The sequence below is a fragment of the Sinocyclocheilus grahami genome, unplaced genomic scaffold (genome assembly GCF_001515645.1).
Source record: "Sinocyclocheilus grahami isolate Dianchi unplaced genomic scaffold, SAMN03320097.WGS_v1.1 scaffold1387.1, whole genome shotgun sequence".
Classification (NCBI taxonomy): domain Eukaryota; kingdom Metazoa; phylum Chordata; class Actinopteri; order Cypriniformes; family Cyprinidae; genus Sinocyclocheilus; species Sinocyclocheilus grahami.
In genome coordinates this window covers 47,808-65,587 of record NW_015506566.1, presented here as the reverse complement: position 1 = coordinate 65,587, position 17,780 = coordinate 47,808, and the positions used below count along the sequence as shown (strand labels likewise).

General features: G+C 38.0%; 1 protein-coding gene across 1 annotated transcript in view; it reads left to right on the top strand.

The window, feature by feature from the left end:
• Positions 1-5,536: 5,536 nt before the first annotated feature.
• The window catches only part of LOC107569851 (contactin-4-like), a gene marked incomplete at its 3' end in the record, with an annotated part of 47,471 nt that continues 35,227 nt past the window's right edge, over positions 5,537-17,780 (top strand). The window contains exons 1-2 of the mRNA XM_016256007.1: positions 5,537-5,841; positions 14,142-14,281. Of these exons, the coding sequence (XP_016111493.1) occupies positions 14,227-14,281 (55 nt within the window). The remainder of the gene's footprint in view (positions 5,842-14,141; positions 14,282-17,780) is intronic.

Here is a 17,780-nt window from a genome sequence, read left to right as displayed (position 1 = left end):
ACTGTTTGATAACCCCCTGATTTAAAGCAGAAAACTCTGCATTTCAAAAAGCAGATCTGTTCTATATTTCTTCACAAAGAATTCCCATGTTAAAAGAAAGTCTGTGCAGCTCTCACTTTGAACATTCACAGATGCAAGGATTATGAAGAAAATTAATAACTCACCTTGACTTTTTTCAAAACATCGACCAGGAAGAGCTGGTTTCAAGGCTGTTGGAGCTTTCAGAAAACTGCGCAGGCATGTGCATGTCTTCAGTGTCTGTCTGTCTATCTGTCTATCTGTATATCTGTCTGTCTGTCTGTCTGTCTATCTATCATCTCTACAGCACCAGAAAGATAGATGAGGGAGGAAATCAACGCTGTTGAACAAGGGTTTTATCAGCAGGAGTTGAGGGTCTCTCTGAGTGAATTATTCAAAGGCAGCTACAGACGTTCATTCTGAAGGAGGGCTCAGTGCTATGAAAGGCCTGCCTTATCACCCTGCTTCTCAAACATTAATCCAGCCCTCTGATACCTGGATTTAGACCTGGTGGAAAAAGAGGTCAAGGCATGACAGCCTCAAAGACTTAAACAGATATGTAGAGAATATTTAACTTGTGGACACATATCAGTGGGGAGGTAAACTAATAGGAAGAGAGAGGCAAAGCATAGCAGCTACAGTAAAACTTCTCATACTTTTGCAAAGGTGCAGTGTGATGCAATGTTGAGTGTGTGTGCTTTTTGATATGGATCACCAGAAGTAATTCTCATGCAATTCACGACATATTCATTAAAATAATTATTTTAAATTGAACGGAAGTCATTGTCTTCCAGTGCACTCCTCACTGCTATCTATTCCTCATTACCTTCAGGAATCATTCAATTTCAAGAATAACTCATCTCATAAAAGCCCATTTTTAAATAATTGCATAATAATGGATGATATTGATGATAGTCAGTGATTCATTAGTGTGAATGAACTGCTACCGTAGGGCTTGTTCCAAAAATACAGTTAAACCTGAGACAAAACATGACAAGCAATTACAAAATCAACCAAAAAGTGCCTTCAAACCTGGTTCATAACAAAGAGGCTAAATCAGACTGATGCCAGAGCTGCACATTGCCCCTTCATATTGAACTTCTCTACAGCTTGGTGTGGTTACATAATAGACACATTGGTTGAGAACTACTGTAGCTTGCATGAACAAGTACTTGTCAGTCCATTCTATTTGTAGCTGATGGTTTTCACAGTTTGTTTAAGATTTTGACCTTTTTTGGTTTGGAGAATGACAAGCTGACAGTGTAAAAGGCACCACCATGATTTTAAAACTGAATGATAGACAGGTGAAACCCTCCACAGTTGGGTGGGTGTTTGAGTCTTCAGTAATGCATATATAATACTACCTATTTGGAATATTCCTTTAACCATTTTGTTTAAAACATACATACATACTTCTAATAATGTGCCATCTCTAACTGTACATACTTGTTTTAGCATGATGCTTCCCCCACACTGCTTGTCACGAATCCTGCCCATGGACTTCCATCCGCTTGCCACCAGAGGTCACTCTTCAGTTACATTGACTCGAATGGTGCGTTCAAGTCGTGTCGGATAGATCGTATTTACGAGTTGAACGCACATGAATGCCACCACAAAGTCGTTATTACAAGTGGGAAACTCTAAATTTTCTTTAAGCCCCGAGTTTTCGAGTTGGGGGAGTGTCAATGAGAAACATGGCGGAATCGATGGATGCAACGTCTGTAGTTGACGGTAAATTGTTGTTTAAATTGATAGTTTAGTGGGTTGTCAGTGACAAGTACTGTAGAACTGCATGTCTGACAGAGGGAGACAGAGAGGGAGACAGAGAGATTGCCAAAGTAAAACATAAATCACAATACTTATAGGTATTAAGAAGTGACATTGTCAGGCTTTTTTTTTTTTTTTAAATAAGCTTTTTGAACGTTTTTATGCGATACAGATTAAAGTGGCTTCATAAATTACTTTTTAAAAATATTAAAAATGCAAAACACACCTGATGCGAATTCTTTGCTCTTCATTTTCTATAAGCAGAGTTAACAGACCCTGTTGTATTTTCTTGTAATTTATTAAAAGAAGGTACACCGCCATCTTGTGCCGACTAAACTGACTTGAACGCACCTGATGTCGTAATTACGACTTGTCAACTCGTAAGTACGAACGTCCCAGGAGGACTTGAACGCAGCATCACACTACACAGACTGTTGCATATCACTCTGGACTGCAGTTCCCATCATCCATTGCACCAATTACACACACACAGCTGCAACCAATCTGACACGGTTTATAAGCCTGGGACTTCCTCTGTTCTGATCGCGAGTATTGTATTGTGTTTATTGCTCACCTAGTGATAGCTGCTCTACGGAGCCAGTTCCCAGTCCTAGTTTCCAGTCTAAGTCTAGTCACGTCGTGTTGCCCTGTTGCCTGTTTACTGATCTTCTGACTGTCTTGGAATTCTCTATCGTTTTGTTGTTTGGACTCTGTTTGCACCTCACATGGATTATTGTTTGTCTGTTGGATTACCCGTTTGCCTTGCCCTATTGGATATTGTTCGCCAGAGCCTGATCAAGTCTGTCCTTGGATTATTCTTTTGTCTCGCCTGTGCCATACCTGTTTGCTGGTGTTTCGACCCTGCCTGTTTCTGACCATGTTTATAAATAAAGCTATGCAAATGGATCCGACAGTCTCTCGTCCCTGTCACCCCGTTACACTGCTGCCAGTATATTACAACATACATAAAAATACTGATTTCAACAAGTGTCAGATAATGACAGGGATCCTCACAGCCTTCTGAAACCTCCCCGACACACGTTCTTCAGTACAATACAACAAGTGACAACTATTTATATAGAACTAAATGTTGATACTGGTTAAATAAAAAAAAAGAAAGAAAGCTACTTGTTCCTGAAAGAAAGCCTTTTGAAAGCCACCATGTTTGAAAAAATGAAAAAGAAATTGCAGTCATATTGTGAGTACATTTTGTTTCAATGACATAAAAACGATGTATTCACCCTGTCAAAAAGGACCTTATTCAATGTAATGAATGCATTAAAGTGGTGTAAGATTATGTGTCATGTTGTGAAGTGCTTCAACCTTGTGCTGAGTGCTGACATGATCTGTAGACTATCCTCAGGGAAGTTCTTTTATTTGCTTTTATAAAAGATATTGTGATATATTTTGATATTTAACTGCGGTTTCAAGCTTCCAGACTTTTGGAATGCATAGTGCAAAATCTATAAAATTTTATATAAACGTAAATAATTCTAGTGATGCTATATGACTTAAAAACCACGGGCTATATATCCCCTTTTCAAAGACACAGCTCCAAGGTTAAGAGTCATTAGCAGGCCCACGTGGAATCTGCACAAACAGAACTTTGTAGAAGATTCCGCAGATTTCCAAAGATTCAGTACAGTTCAAACAAAATTCAAACCGTTCTAAAAATGTATTGCCCTTTGTTTGTTTATTAACTATTTTAACAAAACTTTCAACGACTGTACTAATAAATGTATAGTACTCAGTTTTACACATTTTAACTTTTAAATTCATTCACAATTTTACAAACATTAGCACAGAAAATACTTTGATTAGTAATTGACAAACAATGTGTGCGGTGTGGTTTCTGACTTTAATATCTGAAGAAAATAATATAATATAGACCTCCAACACTTGTTCATCTCAGCAGAGCCATCTTGGAATGTTTTTTGTAACTTTTAACAAAAGTCGAGGAACAGCTGCTAAAAGTCTGAGACAGCCTCTGATTTTGATCTCTGATGGCATGTGTAATATCAGTGTATTCCTGAAATTGAAGTGAGGATGCATTCAGGATGCAGAACTGCATTTTGAAAGCAGATTTAAAATGGAATGAAATTCAAAGTATAGTTTCCCCCCACATAACACACAGCTGAGTGACTTTCATAATACAGCATAGCCTTGAGCCTTATTGCTTATATTTAATCATTATTATATAATCAAATAATTAAGCATTGAATAAGGCTCAATAAGTTGATATCTATAAGTATGTAAGTTACGGAGTCAGTGGTTTATGAATAGAAGTGTGAATGCAAGCAGATTTCTATTCAGTGTTTTTATATATATATATATATATATAAGCTGTGATAATCAGTGTTAGGGGGTAATATATTACAAGTAACGCAAGTTACGTAATCAGATTACTTTTTTCAAGTAACTAGTAAAGTAACGCATTACTTTTTAATTTACAAGAGAATATTTGAGTTACTTTTTCAAATAAGTAACGCAAGTTACTTTTTTTCCTTCAATTTATTGATTGACAGCTCTGGTGTTGCCATGGTCACAGAAATCAGAAGATGCTACTGTAGTTCTAAAATAAATATGAATATGCATTAATTCATCACACTCACAAAAAAACAAAACACAGATTCATTATTCCTCAAAATGAATAAAAATAATGCGACTCCGAATATGACGCAAACCTGCAATAATTAAATGTTAAACAACACAAATATGCTTTATGTATTTAATCCCATTCTATTAACCAATGCCTTTGCTTCTGACCTTCGATGATCCAGTTCAACCGTACTAATAATCAAAAATTACTCTAGACAAACATTTGCGTCTTTTTTTATTGCTGGTGTTGAAATGTCTTCTTCTGCATTCTACTGTACGGACGCAATTTTACTTTCCCTTCAGCCGGAGGCTTATTCATTTCACTTTTGGTGTGAAAAGGCTTTTATATTTGCCAAAAATAGAACTTTTTTATTTTAAAAACAAACAAGCAAGCCCTGTCCAGATTTAAAAAGTAGCGCAAAAGTAACGTAACGCATTACTTTCCATAAAAAAGGAACCAAGTAACGTAATTACTTACTTTTTTTTTTTTTGGAGTAACACAATATTGTAATGCATTACTTTTAAATGTAACTTTCCCCAACACTGGTGATAATTGTTTTGAAGGACTGGGCGTAGTTATTCAACATATCAGGAAATAAATAGGCACAATTAATCATATAATTATTGAAGTCTTATTGCATAACCTTCAAAAAATCCTCAATCCACTCTCATGAGGGCCAATTCAATTCAAATTTGCACTCATGAATTGAAAAGGAGCCAATTCTTCAGTTGTGCATTTTGCCCAACCCTGAGGGATATTTTATTTTCTCATTAATTCATGAGATGCTTTAAAATGAATAGGTTTTCTAAATGTTTTCTTCTTCTTCTTCTTCTTTTAAAGGAGAATACTACTGCTCAGTTTAGCAGGCACTTCCCACAAGTTTTACCCAATGCATATTGGCAGAGGTCTCAAACACTGAGGAAATTTTAAACCTGATATCATGTTTTTAATCCATTATTGATGGATCTTCTAACACTTTTTACTACTCAGAAAGTCGTTTTATATCCCTCCCACTCTCTTTCCACGGGAAGCGGTGTTTTCTATCATCTGTGCTGATGAACTGACAGCAGATCAAGTGAGGTGAAGTTAGTGTTGCGTCACAGCGGGGATGTGAGCGCGAGCGGCTCCACACACGTTGACGCGTGGCGCAGTGTGGAGTGGATCCGCGCATTCACCTCTGTCTGTGAGGCTGAACTGAGAATACTCCATGCGTAACGCGTTTACTTTACTTCTCATTTGCCGCACAGTAATCCAGCGGGGTACCATCAGCGCATCTTACCGTCTTTTAAGGAGTATCTTGGATTTCCGGAGGCAGAAAAACGCAGAAAGAATTCCTCTGTGGCAGTTGCACCTGTGAAGAGCGCTCGTCTCGTCTCTGGCGTCGTGGAATGGCTAGAGAGATGCTGCTGTTACAGTGGCAGACGCGAAGAGGCTGAAAACTGTGGGAAGTCAGGCAGGTAAACGAGTTTGAGACGGAAACAACACTAATAGTTTAGGGCTTTTTAAAAGAAGAAGAAGAGATGCATGACGCTTTAGATTTAGTTGAGATATTTTTCTGCAGCCTGTTGTTTTATGGGCTGTGAGAAATGTTTGCCATTTTTATAATTACAAGAGTTAAGATTTTGGTAGACCCTTCATAGAAGCAGATTATAAAACAGACATGTTTGCCATTTTTATAATTACAAGAGTTAAGATTTTGGTAGACCCTTCATTATAAAACAGACCCATGTTTTTAGATTTGTGGTTATGTTAGTGAATGGTTTTTTTTTTTCTGGTTAGGCTAGTGAACATTTTCCTAATTGGCTCTAGTCTTAAAAATAAAGGTTGCAATTAGAATCAGAAAGGTTTTTACAGTCTGATGGTGCATACATTCATAACATCATTCCAAGCTCCATAAAGTAGTTTTTATTCTATATTCTTTCGAAAACCATCTATATAAAGCGCCTATAACCAAAATTGCTCTGAAGAGCTGTTTTAATCTTCAAAGAACCACATAACCGATTGAGGAACCTTTATTTTTGCTGTTGCAAACTCCTCATTCAGTTTAAAAATTACGTCTACGTTCCTCGTTTAGTTTCATTAATATTGCATAATTCAGTGGTTGTCAATTCCAGTCCTCGCATACCACCGCTCTGCACATTATGTATGTCTCAATTATCACTCCAGACGTTTGTTCTATTTGACCAGTGCCCTGTGGACATCACAGGATAATCCACCATGATTCCAGTTCGAAAAGAGCGTATGCTGTTAGGCCTATGTTCCATTCAAAGGGCATTAAAGTGTGCGAGACGTGAATTTAAATTGTATTTATTTGCAGTGGTAAGTCACACTTCACACTTCTCTAGTAAGTTTCGTCGGTGTGTGAAGATGCTGCAGGCCGTGGCGTAGAACCACTCAATTGAGAACCACTGGCATAATTAGTCCACACAGAGTCTCTGTTCTTAGATTCTCTACTCTACCTTTTTTCCCCAACCATTTTCGGTCAGTCAACCTCATCAACATCTGTCCAGACACTGCTGCAGCTTATGGACCTCTCTCAGTTATCCATCTGTGAATTAATTATAAAATATATGACTTTGAAGAACTGGTTGGAATCTATCTAACCACTAAAACACTGAAATATATTTGTGGAATTTCATTAAAAATGTATCCTGTCTGCCAAATAACTATTCCACTTGTGTTTATGATGCCACTAGAGACTTGGGTTGAGAGGAACCATCCTTTTAATGATGTGAGTAATTGCAATAGAATAACTTCACAACCCTTTTTGAAGCAATATGGATTGGATTGGTTATTTATTGTTTGTTTCTTTGTTTGTTTGGCTAATTGTCAAACGGACTTCCCTTATGGACAAACATGCTGCATTTTGATTAGATGTTTCTGAAATAGATTGATTTCTTTCACTAGAGGATTCTCTCATATCAAAGTTGTATTTTTCTTGACAATGGGCTTGATTTAAGTTTTTCGCAATGCCTTTTCCAGCCTATGTACATCTCTCCCATAGTTATTCTGAAGATTAGAGAAGCAGTGACATTAAATCCAGCATTGCAGTCACATAAGACAATGCATCTCATTTCTTAAAAATAAATAAATAAATCATTTGACATTATATGGTTTAGGTGTTAAATCTGCATTTTAATCTTCATATAATTACAATCTCTAAAAAAAGTATTTATTTTTTCATGTTTGGTATTATTTTCTTGAGACTTGATATACAGCACAAGTCAATTCAGGCATTGTTTTGAAGAAAGAATAAAATTCCAGAATAAAATTGAGTACTCATTCATACATAGCAATAATTTGCACTAGAGGTAGAGTTTTTGCTGCACTCTGCTGGCTTGTCAGAGAACAAAAAACCACTGGATGATTTCTGAAGGCATCATTAGGGAAGCCAGATTGCTTGCACACACCTCTGTGTTGATGCAAGTCAAGGGGGAAGAGACCAGGAGAAAGGCTTGTCTTCTGTGACATATTACATTTCCCCCTTCTCCCAGCATTGCTTGTTGAGTCACAGAGAGCTGATGTTTATATGCAGCAGGTCGAGGCTGAGGTGTGAGATGTGCCGTACCTGCTGGATGCGTGCTTCAAATCTCTGCACCACCAATTTCACAGCCAAATAATATTTGTCAGAAACAGCATGAATCATTTCAGTCTGTGCGCACACCTCTGTCATAACAGAGAGAGAATAAAGGCATATTCGGGGACCCGTGCCACAGATGCTGTCGAATACTACAGAAAAATACATTCAGTTCATCCCTACGTTGGTAAAAACAAGCAAAAAATTGTGCTGATGCAAATAAACTTACAATGGAAGTCTATGGGGCAAGTTTACTTGTATACTTGACCCATAGACTTCATTAAAAGTTTATAACTATGAGTGACAGTGGTATAATAAGAATCAGTGGTATAATATGAATAGAAGTGTGAATGCAAACCAGCAGATTCTCTGTAGTGCTTCATTCAAAATTCAGTCATATCCAGCTAGATAAATCCTGTAACTGTGGTTTCTTGGCTCTTTTGGATGCTGAACATTAATTTTTCATTCACACCCTCTAGATTAGAGTTCAGTCAGAGTTCACAATACCAGCTGGAGAATTTTTACACGCTCCTCGACCGTGTTGTCAACCACTACTCTCAAATGTTCACGTCAGTTGAGGTTTTAACAACACCACAGTTCATTTTGCACTCTAAAGGGGCTGGTCGCCTATAGGTGAAAACATGCTTGGGTTTGCAGAGAAAATCTTCTCAAATATGGTGTTTGTGGATCAAGTGAAGTCAAGGAAACCAGATAAAAGATTTAGAGTGTTACTTTCTAGCCGAGATCGTGCCAGATCTGGGAAGAGTGGGTGTCTGTCTCATTTATGTTTAAAAAGTAGAGCGCATGCATACTGTACATTTCGTGTGAATCTCACCATCGGCACTTCCTTTAAAGTCAGCCACTGCATGCTTTCCGGAGTCTTGCTCTTAGGCACAATTTTTGTGGTGTACAAATGGAAGTTCTGTGCCTTATTCTTGCTCTCTTTTGTCCGATTGCAGTGCAAATGTGAATGTCTGCAAATATTCCAGACAGATCCCCTTTTTAAAGCATAAAACATGGCATATTTTGCCTTTTATTATGGCATCAAGCAGAGTTATGGCATCAAGCAGAATTTAAAGGACAAAAAAAATTTCATTTCAAATTTTCATTTTCAGCTCATATTTTTGGCTGTGAGCACTCGGTCCGCAGCGAGACATATATTGTATGTCATGTTCACAGCTTTGAAATGCACCTACAAGCCGTAATGGATGAACTGCCAATCACACAAACAAAGCAAACATTTAAAAGGCCAATGGAATGCATGGATCCTGATAGTAAAGACATGTTTTTACAAAGGCGTGTGATAGTTATGCTGTCATTTTCTAGGTTTATGTTACAGCCATTTATTGATTTCATGTGGAGAAACAATAGATGGTTAATGATGCTTTTTCTTGTTTTTGTGTGCACATATTTGTAATGTGTGGATGCATAAGTATTTCATTTTTACAGTGGGTCAGAGTTTGGCCTGGTCAATTTACCCCTGCTGTTAGGAAATGGCATTTGGCAACCTTATGTGTCTCCATTGACAGCTACTGAAAAATAGCAAAGTATTCTAGCAAAATAGGATTTTGGCAACATATGATTTGCAACTGTCTGAGATCAATAGCAATGCAATAGCAATATACTTCTTAGGATGTGATTATTGAAGAATGTTTTATTGATGTCCTCCCAAAAGACTTCACTAGGTTAGGTAAAGATGTGTGGTTATCATGACACTTGTTGGCTGAATACTAGTTTTAATATGTCCTTCATTTCATTCTCTGCTAATAAGTCTGGTAAGCATTCAAGTATTTGATTTTTCTATGGGTCATAAATTCAAATGTGTTGTGCTGCATAAAGCACTTGCTTATTGGATGACCATTGTGAGGTGAAGCCCCATTGAACATGGCCATTTTCAGCCCTTACCTCTTGCACTTGTAAGGACTTTAGTAAAATAATTAGTAATGTTGCCATATGTAATCAAGAATATCCTTTTAGAAATTATACCATGGATACCAAAACCTATTAAAATATCACACACAATTAGAGACAGCTTGCAAAACAGTGCTCAGTGGATTAATAAAGTACACCCAAGCTGTTTTAATTTTTACACCATGTTAAAGTTACTGTTGTAGTTGTGGTCCTTGAATTTGATTGGTGAGGCAGAGTTGATTGAAAAGCACTGATGTGTTTCATTCACGTGACGTTTACGGCTCATTCACTATTTTTATATACCATACACGGTATGGATCATATCTATTGATCAATATTTTTCTTGCTATCTGTTCATGTGTTATTGTATTCAATCCCTAATCAGGGATTTTCGTAAACAAAGTCACATGACTTTTCACTGTTTTCAGAGTCCACACAGAGTCTTTCTGCAGGTTATATTGATGCACCAGTAGGGGGTGACAAGTGACTTTTCCAAGTGTCTTTATGAGTGAGTCATTGAATTGTTCACTTAAACAATTTGTTGAAAAAACTATGGATGTATCTGAAATCATCCCCTATACCATCAGTCCCTATTCCCTACATTACTTCACTGATATAGTCGACTGAATGAGTGAACGTAAACGTGCACCAATTCGGACACTGAGTGTGCTAGAAGTGTGCTGTGAATGCCATCCTCTAGTGAGATGTGGTAATTTATTCGGCACGACACTTACAATACACGTATTCTCAAGTGGCTGAGTGTACATTGGTTGTACACTCGTTATTGAGGTAGGAGTAAATGAGTTCACTAGTGTCGACTACAGTTTTAAACACCACTACAAATGTGTATCCCCTCAAATAGTGCATTATATAAGGGTATGGGTGTGATTTTGGACACCGTTTGATAGATTCAACAACTAAGCAGCCATTAACTCATTGAATCACTCACTCAAACAATTAATTTTAAAATGCTCATTCATTCAGGAGAACTCTCTAGGAGAGTCTCTAAAATGTATGTTTTATTAACTTGCACATTAATTCTTGTTTATTGAACTAATACAAGCAATATCTCTATTGAAATGGTTCACTGTATCTCTATGTGTGTCTGTATTCATGGCCATATTAGTGTGTGTTGCTTAGTAACTTGCCATGTTTTTCCTGCTTTTGAAACTATTTTATTGGCAAAACAAAATGAAACAAAACAGCTGGTATAATTATCATAGATACTTGATGTAGAGTACTGCAGAGATTGTATTTTGTTGGCAAAAACCCAGAAAAGGTTAGGGTAACACTTTAGAATAGGGAACACTTACTCACTATTAACTACGACTTTTCCCTCAATAAATTCATAATTTGCTGCATATTAATAGTTAGTAAGGTAGTTGTTAAGTTTAGCTATTGGGTAGGATTAGGGATGTAGAATAAGGTAATGTAGAATAAGGCATTAATATGTGCTTAATTAGTACTAATAAATGGCTAATTGTCACGGTGTTGCTGTGCCAGAGAACAGGCAGGACGACGAGGATGCAGGATACAAGAAACCTTTAATAACTTCACAAGAGGGTAGGGGCACACGCACAGGGAGCAGGGGACCTGGGAGGCCGCGGTGGAGCAGGGGACTCAGGAGGCCATGGTGGATCCTCCGTGGCCTTGGCTGGCTCAGCCACGGGTGTATGGCCCCTCCCCCCAAAATCTTCTTGGGGAAATCTAGGAATCCTGGGGGTCACTCTGGAGGAACGGGCTCTTGAGGGCGCTCTGGGGCTGGAACGGGCTCTTGAGGGCGCTCTGGAGCTGGAGCCGACACGGGAGCAAGCTCTGGGGCTGGAGCTCTTCCTGGGCCCCTCCTGGGCTGGACTGGGGCTCCGGGGCCCCTCCTGGGCTGGACTGGGGAACAGGAGCCCTCCGTCGGCTTGACTCTGGAACAGGAGCCCTCCGTGGGCTTGACTCGGGAACAGGAGCCCTCCGTGGGCTGAGGACAGAGACAGTGCTGGGATGAGATGGAACGTTTGGATGGTATGTGGAGGGTCCGGGCGAGGGGTGAGCTGGTGAGGCGGGGTGGTTTTCGGGAGGGACTGGATGATCGCTCCCAACTTCTTCTACTTCCAGATTAACTCCATTTAGATACAGGACCTGATTAACCAGCTCAATCAGGGGAAAACTATATGTGGGAAGATCACCGCTGATTATGTCATCATCCAACCCCAGCCGAAAACAGACCCCGAGGATAGAATCAAACAAGCTCACCTGGTGAGAGAGCTCTAGGAACTCCTCCACATACCTCTCCAAATCCCGACCACCCTGCCGCAGACACCAAAGCCTGTCTTCAGCCGCTGACATCTTGTTTTAGGCCAGTTATTCTGTCACGGTGTTGCTGTGCCAGAGAACAGGCAGGATGACGAGGATGCAGGATACAAGAAACCTTTAATAACTTCACAAGAGGGTAGGGGCACACGCACAGGGTAACATTCACAATAACTGACCAACTGGAACACAATGGACAGGAACTGATATAGGGTGGATAACGAGGGGCAGACAGATGAGGTGATTAACTCATAATGAGAACTAGAACAGCCAAATAAGGACACAGAGGGAGAAATCAGAATCAGAGCTTGAATGCCTGAAATTAGGTCTGTGGTTAACTCATACTCAAGATATTTTATGTTTTATTTCATGATAAGAAATACATCAGTAATACCTCCTTGTAATTTTTTTCATTTGGTTTGAAAAAAGCTATTGCTAAAAATGGCTAAATGGGACTACAGTTACCAGGGGACATTAAACATCATCACAATGAACAAGTAAACTAATCTAAGTTGTGTTAATGTGTGAAGATTATCATGATAAACAAAATGTTTAAAAATCATAAACTTTTGTTGGTCACAGAGCTTATTGTCTGCAGGTTTTTGTCAAGGGAACCAGTGAGATGCTAACTTTTAGGCTGGCCTACAAAAATACTGTACATCATCACTGCAGCACTCTATTAACTTCTTGTTTGCATGATTGTTTAATACCACACTTGCAATTTTGCTGTCGTACTTACAGAATCTGATTTATAAACTTCATTTTAGTTTCATCTTCAAAGAATATACTGTACAGAAAAGAGGAAATACTTGTGAATTCACTGAGTGTGGAGTGCTTGAGTAATCTTGTGTTAGACCAGATGTGTGGGAGCCAGTTGCCTGAAGTCTCCCCTCCAGATGATCAGAGTTGTGAAGGCCAGAGAATGGCATAAGGGGATTTGTACCTTGGGCCAAGTTCTTAACCCTCCTAAAAGCCTTGTGTGATGTTGGCAGAAAGGGTTGATTTAAGTAAAGACTCTAATTATATCCGTGAGTAATATAATTGTAGATACGCCACACTCTATGTCAGCTTTATTTTTTATGATCAAAGATTAACAAGATTTTTCACAGTACCTGCAGTAAAGTATTTCTAAGACATTGCTTAGAATTTTCAAAGTCCGTTTGACAGGTGTATGGATCTAAACACTGAAACCTTTTTTTTATTATTATTTTACATGTTCACATTAAAGGAATAGTTCACCCAAAAATTTACTCACACTCAGGCCATCCAAGATGGAGTTTGTTTCTTCATCTGATCCGATTTGGATAAATGTAGCCTTACATCACTTGCTCACCAATGGATCCTCTGCAGTGAATGGGTGCTGTCAGAATGAGAGTCCAAACAGCTGATAAAAACATCCCAATAATCCACAAGTAACCCACACGACTCCAGTCCTTGCTTCCTCTATCCATATTATTGCTTTCTCCAGTGAAAAAGTCATCTCGTCTGAATCAGGAGAGAAATATGCAGAGATCAACCAATGTTTACAAGAGATAACAGTCTAAAAATAAATAAGTCAGTGAATTTTGATATGAGAACATGGGATGGACTTTTTCACTGGAGGAAGCGTTATTATGGATTATGGACTCGTATTTTGGCAGTTAATACAATACAGTTAAAACGTCTTAATGATGGATTTGTTTCTTACAAACATGCATATTATGGCTTCACAAGATGTTAATTGATGTACTGGAGTGGTGTGGATTACTTGTGGATTATTGTGATGTTTTTATTAGCTGTTTGGACTCTCATTCTGACGGCACCCATTTAAATGCAGATGATTCATTGGTAAGCAAGTGATGCTAAATTTTCTCCAAATCTGTTTTCATGAAGAAACAAACTAATTTACCTGACACACAGCTAGGAAATGTTGCTGAACATGGCTACTTTAGTCTGGCTAACTCTTCTCATCTTGTCTTTTGATTTCAGGGCACAGAGGATCAAGTCTGGACAAAGACGGCATTCTATTTACCCTCAATTGAATGTGAGCTCTCGCTGACCTCCAATATTTAAAATGAGGTTGTCATGGAAACTGCTGGTGCTGCAATTATTCATAGGATGCCTTTCAGGTAGGCATCCTAATAACCTCCTCTATAGACTTTCCTGTCTGTTTCTATGGCATACATTTGTCCTTGTCATTTACTATTAAGGGCAGTCCTCTCATTCAGGGGATGTTTCTTATCTTCTGGAACAAAGTAAAGGTTTCACTTTGTTTGTGAATGCTAAAGCCATCCAAATCTTCCGGATGGGCGCAGTGGTGAGATGAGCAAAGACACAATATGTGTGACAGTCAGGCCATGAGGTGGTGGTTTTATATTAAATAATGTATATTACATAATATAAAGACTAGAGAATGGGTGTGGCCACTAACTGCATTCATTTGCTTTGTCTCTTCGAAAGTTGACTAAAAACCAGTGAACAATTACACCAGTTAAACAGTTTGCTTTAATTTCTATCTTTTGAGCATATGGCGGCAGTTAATTGTAACTGCAGTAGAACATAATAGACGCAGGATATAATTGTGCTTGATTAAATGTGCTTTGATTGAGGAGTAGAGACACAATACACAAACAGCACAATCAGAGGAAAGCACTAACACATCCGTAGTGTTGATTAATTCAGCTTAAATGCAAAACATGCATATGTTTTGTTTCTCAACAGCTGCCAGACTGAATTAGATGCTGTATGAAGTTTACTACATTTTGGGAAGCTAAACTAAAATATACTTTAATTTATTTTCTACCTAAACTTGTATGTCATGCATTTAAATATATATGTGTACAGTAATTACACATTTTAAATGCTAAAGTTTCAATTAAGTACATTTAAAATATATTATCTTTAAATGTAATGTTGACTAACACTATTATTAATTAAATCAAGCACTTTGCATGTGCTTTAGTATGTTAGTCAACAACAAAGATTAAAAATGTACTTTACAGTTAAACTTAATTTGACATTATTAAAAAGCACACTTTTTAAAAGTGTACTTAAGTGTGTTAAGAAAGTCATGAACGTGAACTCTCTTTAAGTACACTTAAGAGGCCTTTTATTTAATTAATATCTCATCTGCAAGTACATTTTTTTAAGAGTACTTGATATGATGGTTTGGTTATGCTTGTGATCCACGATGGTACAATGTTGCCTAAGAGCAACAGCTGGATATGAAATGTTACTTTTTATTAAATATGAGATGTGTAATACATTAAAAGCTAGATACATTTTAAGCAAGAAAAACAACACAAATAATTTTTTCCTCACTGATATCGTATTGCGTATCATACAGGGTTAGGATTTGAAGTACACTACAACTGCACATTCAATATAGTTTAGCGCACTTCTTTTTGACAATGGTATGTATTTAAACAATCATTAAATTGTGTTTTTGACTGTTTTTTGATACAGAATTGATACATGATTGGTCTTTCAGGGACAAGATTGAAGAAAAATGTTTTGAAATTGAAAAAGGCCAAAGTCATAAATACACTTTTGAACACATATAAATATGCAGCATAATTGATCCATTGTGATATATTTCATTAACTTTCTGCAAGTTTGTTACAGTTTGCAACAGAGTTACCCAAATATGCCACACTTAATTCCTTAAATTCATGGTTCTCTACTCTTCAGGGCTCTATGTTTGTGTGCACGCATGTGTGTATTTGTTTGCGTGGGTGAGTGCAGGTGTGTATTTTAACTTACCAAGATTGGCTTTTTCATTTCATGAATAAAACCCTTGAATCAGAATCAAACGGATTGGAGGGCACACGAACATCTAAACCCTTTCCCTCCCTCCCTCTCTCACCCTGTGCGCCCTGTTTGTGGCTGAATTTTCATGCTGAGGTAAGCTGGCTGAATTCATCGGCTTGTCAGATGGTATTGAATTTGAGATTAGTTTTTATTTGGGCCTCCAAATTGCTCCTTGGCTTTTCCCTCCAGCTCCGATGCTGCTCTGGGGGGCTGCGCTGCCATATAAATTTTCCCCTCAGGTAGAGAGAGAAAGAGAGAGAAAGACCTGCTTTCTCCAACTTCCTTCATAATGACCTCCCTTTCCACCAAGGTGGGCTTTTGTGTTGTAAACCTCTTGTTAGTATTCTGCGCTGAACAGGGATAGATAATTTCTCAGCGACTGTGTGTCTCTTTGGATGGCTGTGGTCTGTTGACAGAAATCACAGCACCAGTAAAGCCCTCACATAAACTCACAACGTAGCGTCAAACCCGCAGGCGACAACGTGGTTTCAGATTACTCCCCATCAATATTTTAATAACATATTGTAATATTTGCAGCATCACCAAAGCTTGTAATTACATGGTGTTTCTGAAATAGACAGTTCCGTCCTCTTGTCCTCTGGCAAATATGAACTGTGATTGCAGCATTAATTCCTCGCATGATAGAAATTCACTCGGCTGCATTTCTCAGGTTTGCATCAGCTCCAAGCTTAACCTGAAGTTTTGAAATCTTTCTCGCCCCTGTCTTTATTTACATACGCCTTATGTCTTTTGGTACCAGATTTTTGGTATGGATATCTTATTTAGCTGTTCCATGGAAAATTGCTCATGTTGATTTTGAACAGCTTGATCAGATACAGACAGATGCTTTAGTGCAGTGTTAATACTGACGCCCACATTTGACGTGTTCCAGAGCCTTGATTATGAGAGCGCTCTTTGCTTAGCATGAGTGAGTCACTTGATAATTAATGTGTTTTAGCCTTTGATAACATCTCAGATGTTATCAGATGATGTGCATCATAAGATTGCATAAGAAGTTTTTGGTGGGTACATGTGGAACACAATGTATCTACTAATGCCGTGGGAGTCACTTTAGTTTAAAAAGTAGTGGGAGGTTATGACGTTATGAAATGGCTTAGAGCTTTAATATGAATTAATCACAAATGATTTAACATGATCTTTCAATGTTTTGTTAAAAAATAAAATAGTGTCTGAGATCAGGGCAACAAATTCAGGAAAATCTTCCTAAATAAATTACAAATTAAAGATAAATTCTAAGAAGTTCTTCTAAGAAGAAGAAAATCTTGGGGGTTAAAACTTAAAGTGTATTTTTATGCTTCTTGCAGATTACTGTAATAATGATATTAAAGGGATAGTTCACCCAAAAATGAAAATTACCCCATGATTTACTCACCCTCAAGTCATCCTAGGTGTGTATGACTTTCTTCTTTCTGACAAATACAATCAAGAGTTATATTAACTAATGTCCTGGATCTTCCAAGCTTTATAATAGCAGTGAAAGGGGGTCGAGATTTTGAAGCCCATAAAAGTGCATCCATCCATCATAAAAAGTGCTCCACACGGCTCCGGGGGGTTTATAAAGGCCTCCTGAAGCGAATCAATGCATGTGTTTAAGAAAATATCCATCTTAAGAAAAGAGATAAGGACATTATTAAGAAATGTTTTTGAGAACACAATTTTTTCCCCAAAACAATCATCAAGTCAAAACTGAAATGTCAACAAAAGTAGGAATGTCCAAAATCATTGAAACCATTGGGTGACCGCCTGGTTATTGCTCTGTTGCAGGACAGCAAATGTGATTTTGCGGGACAATGTGAG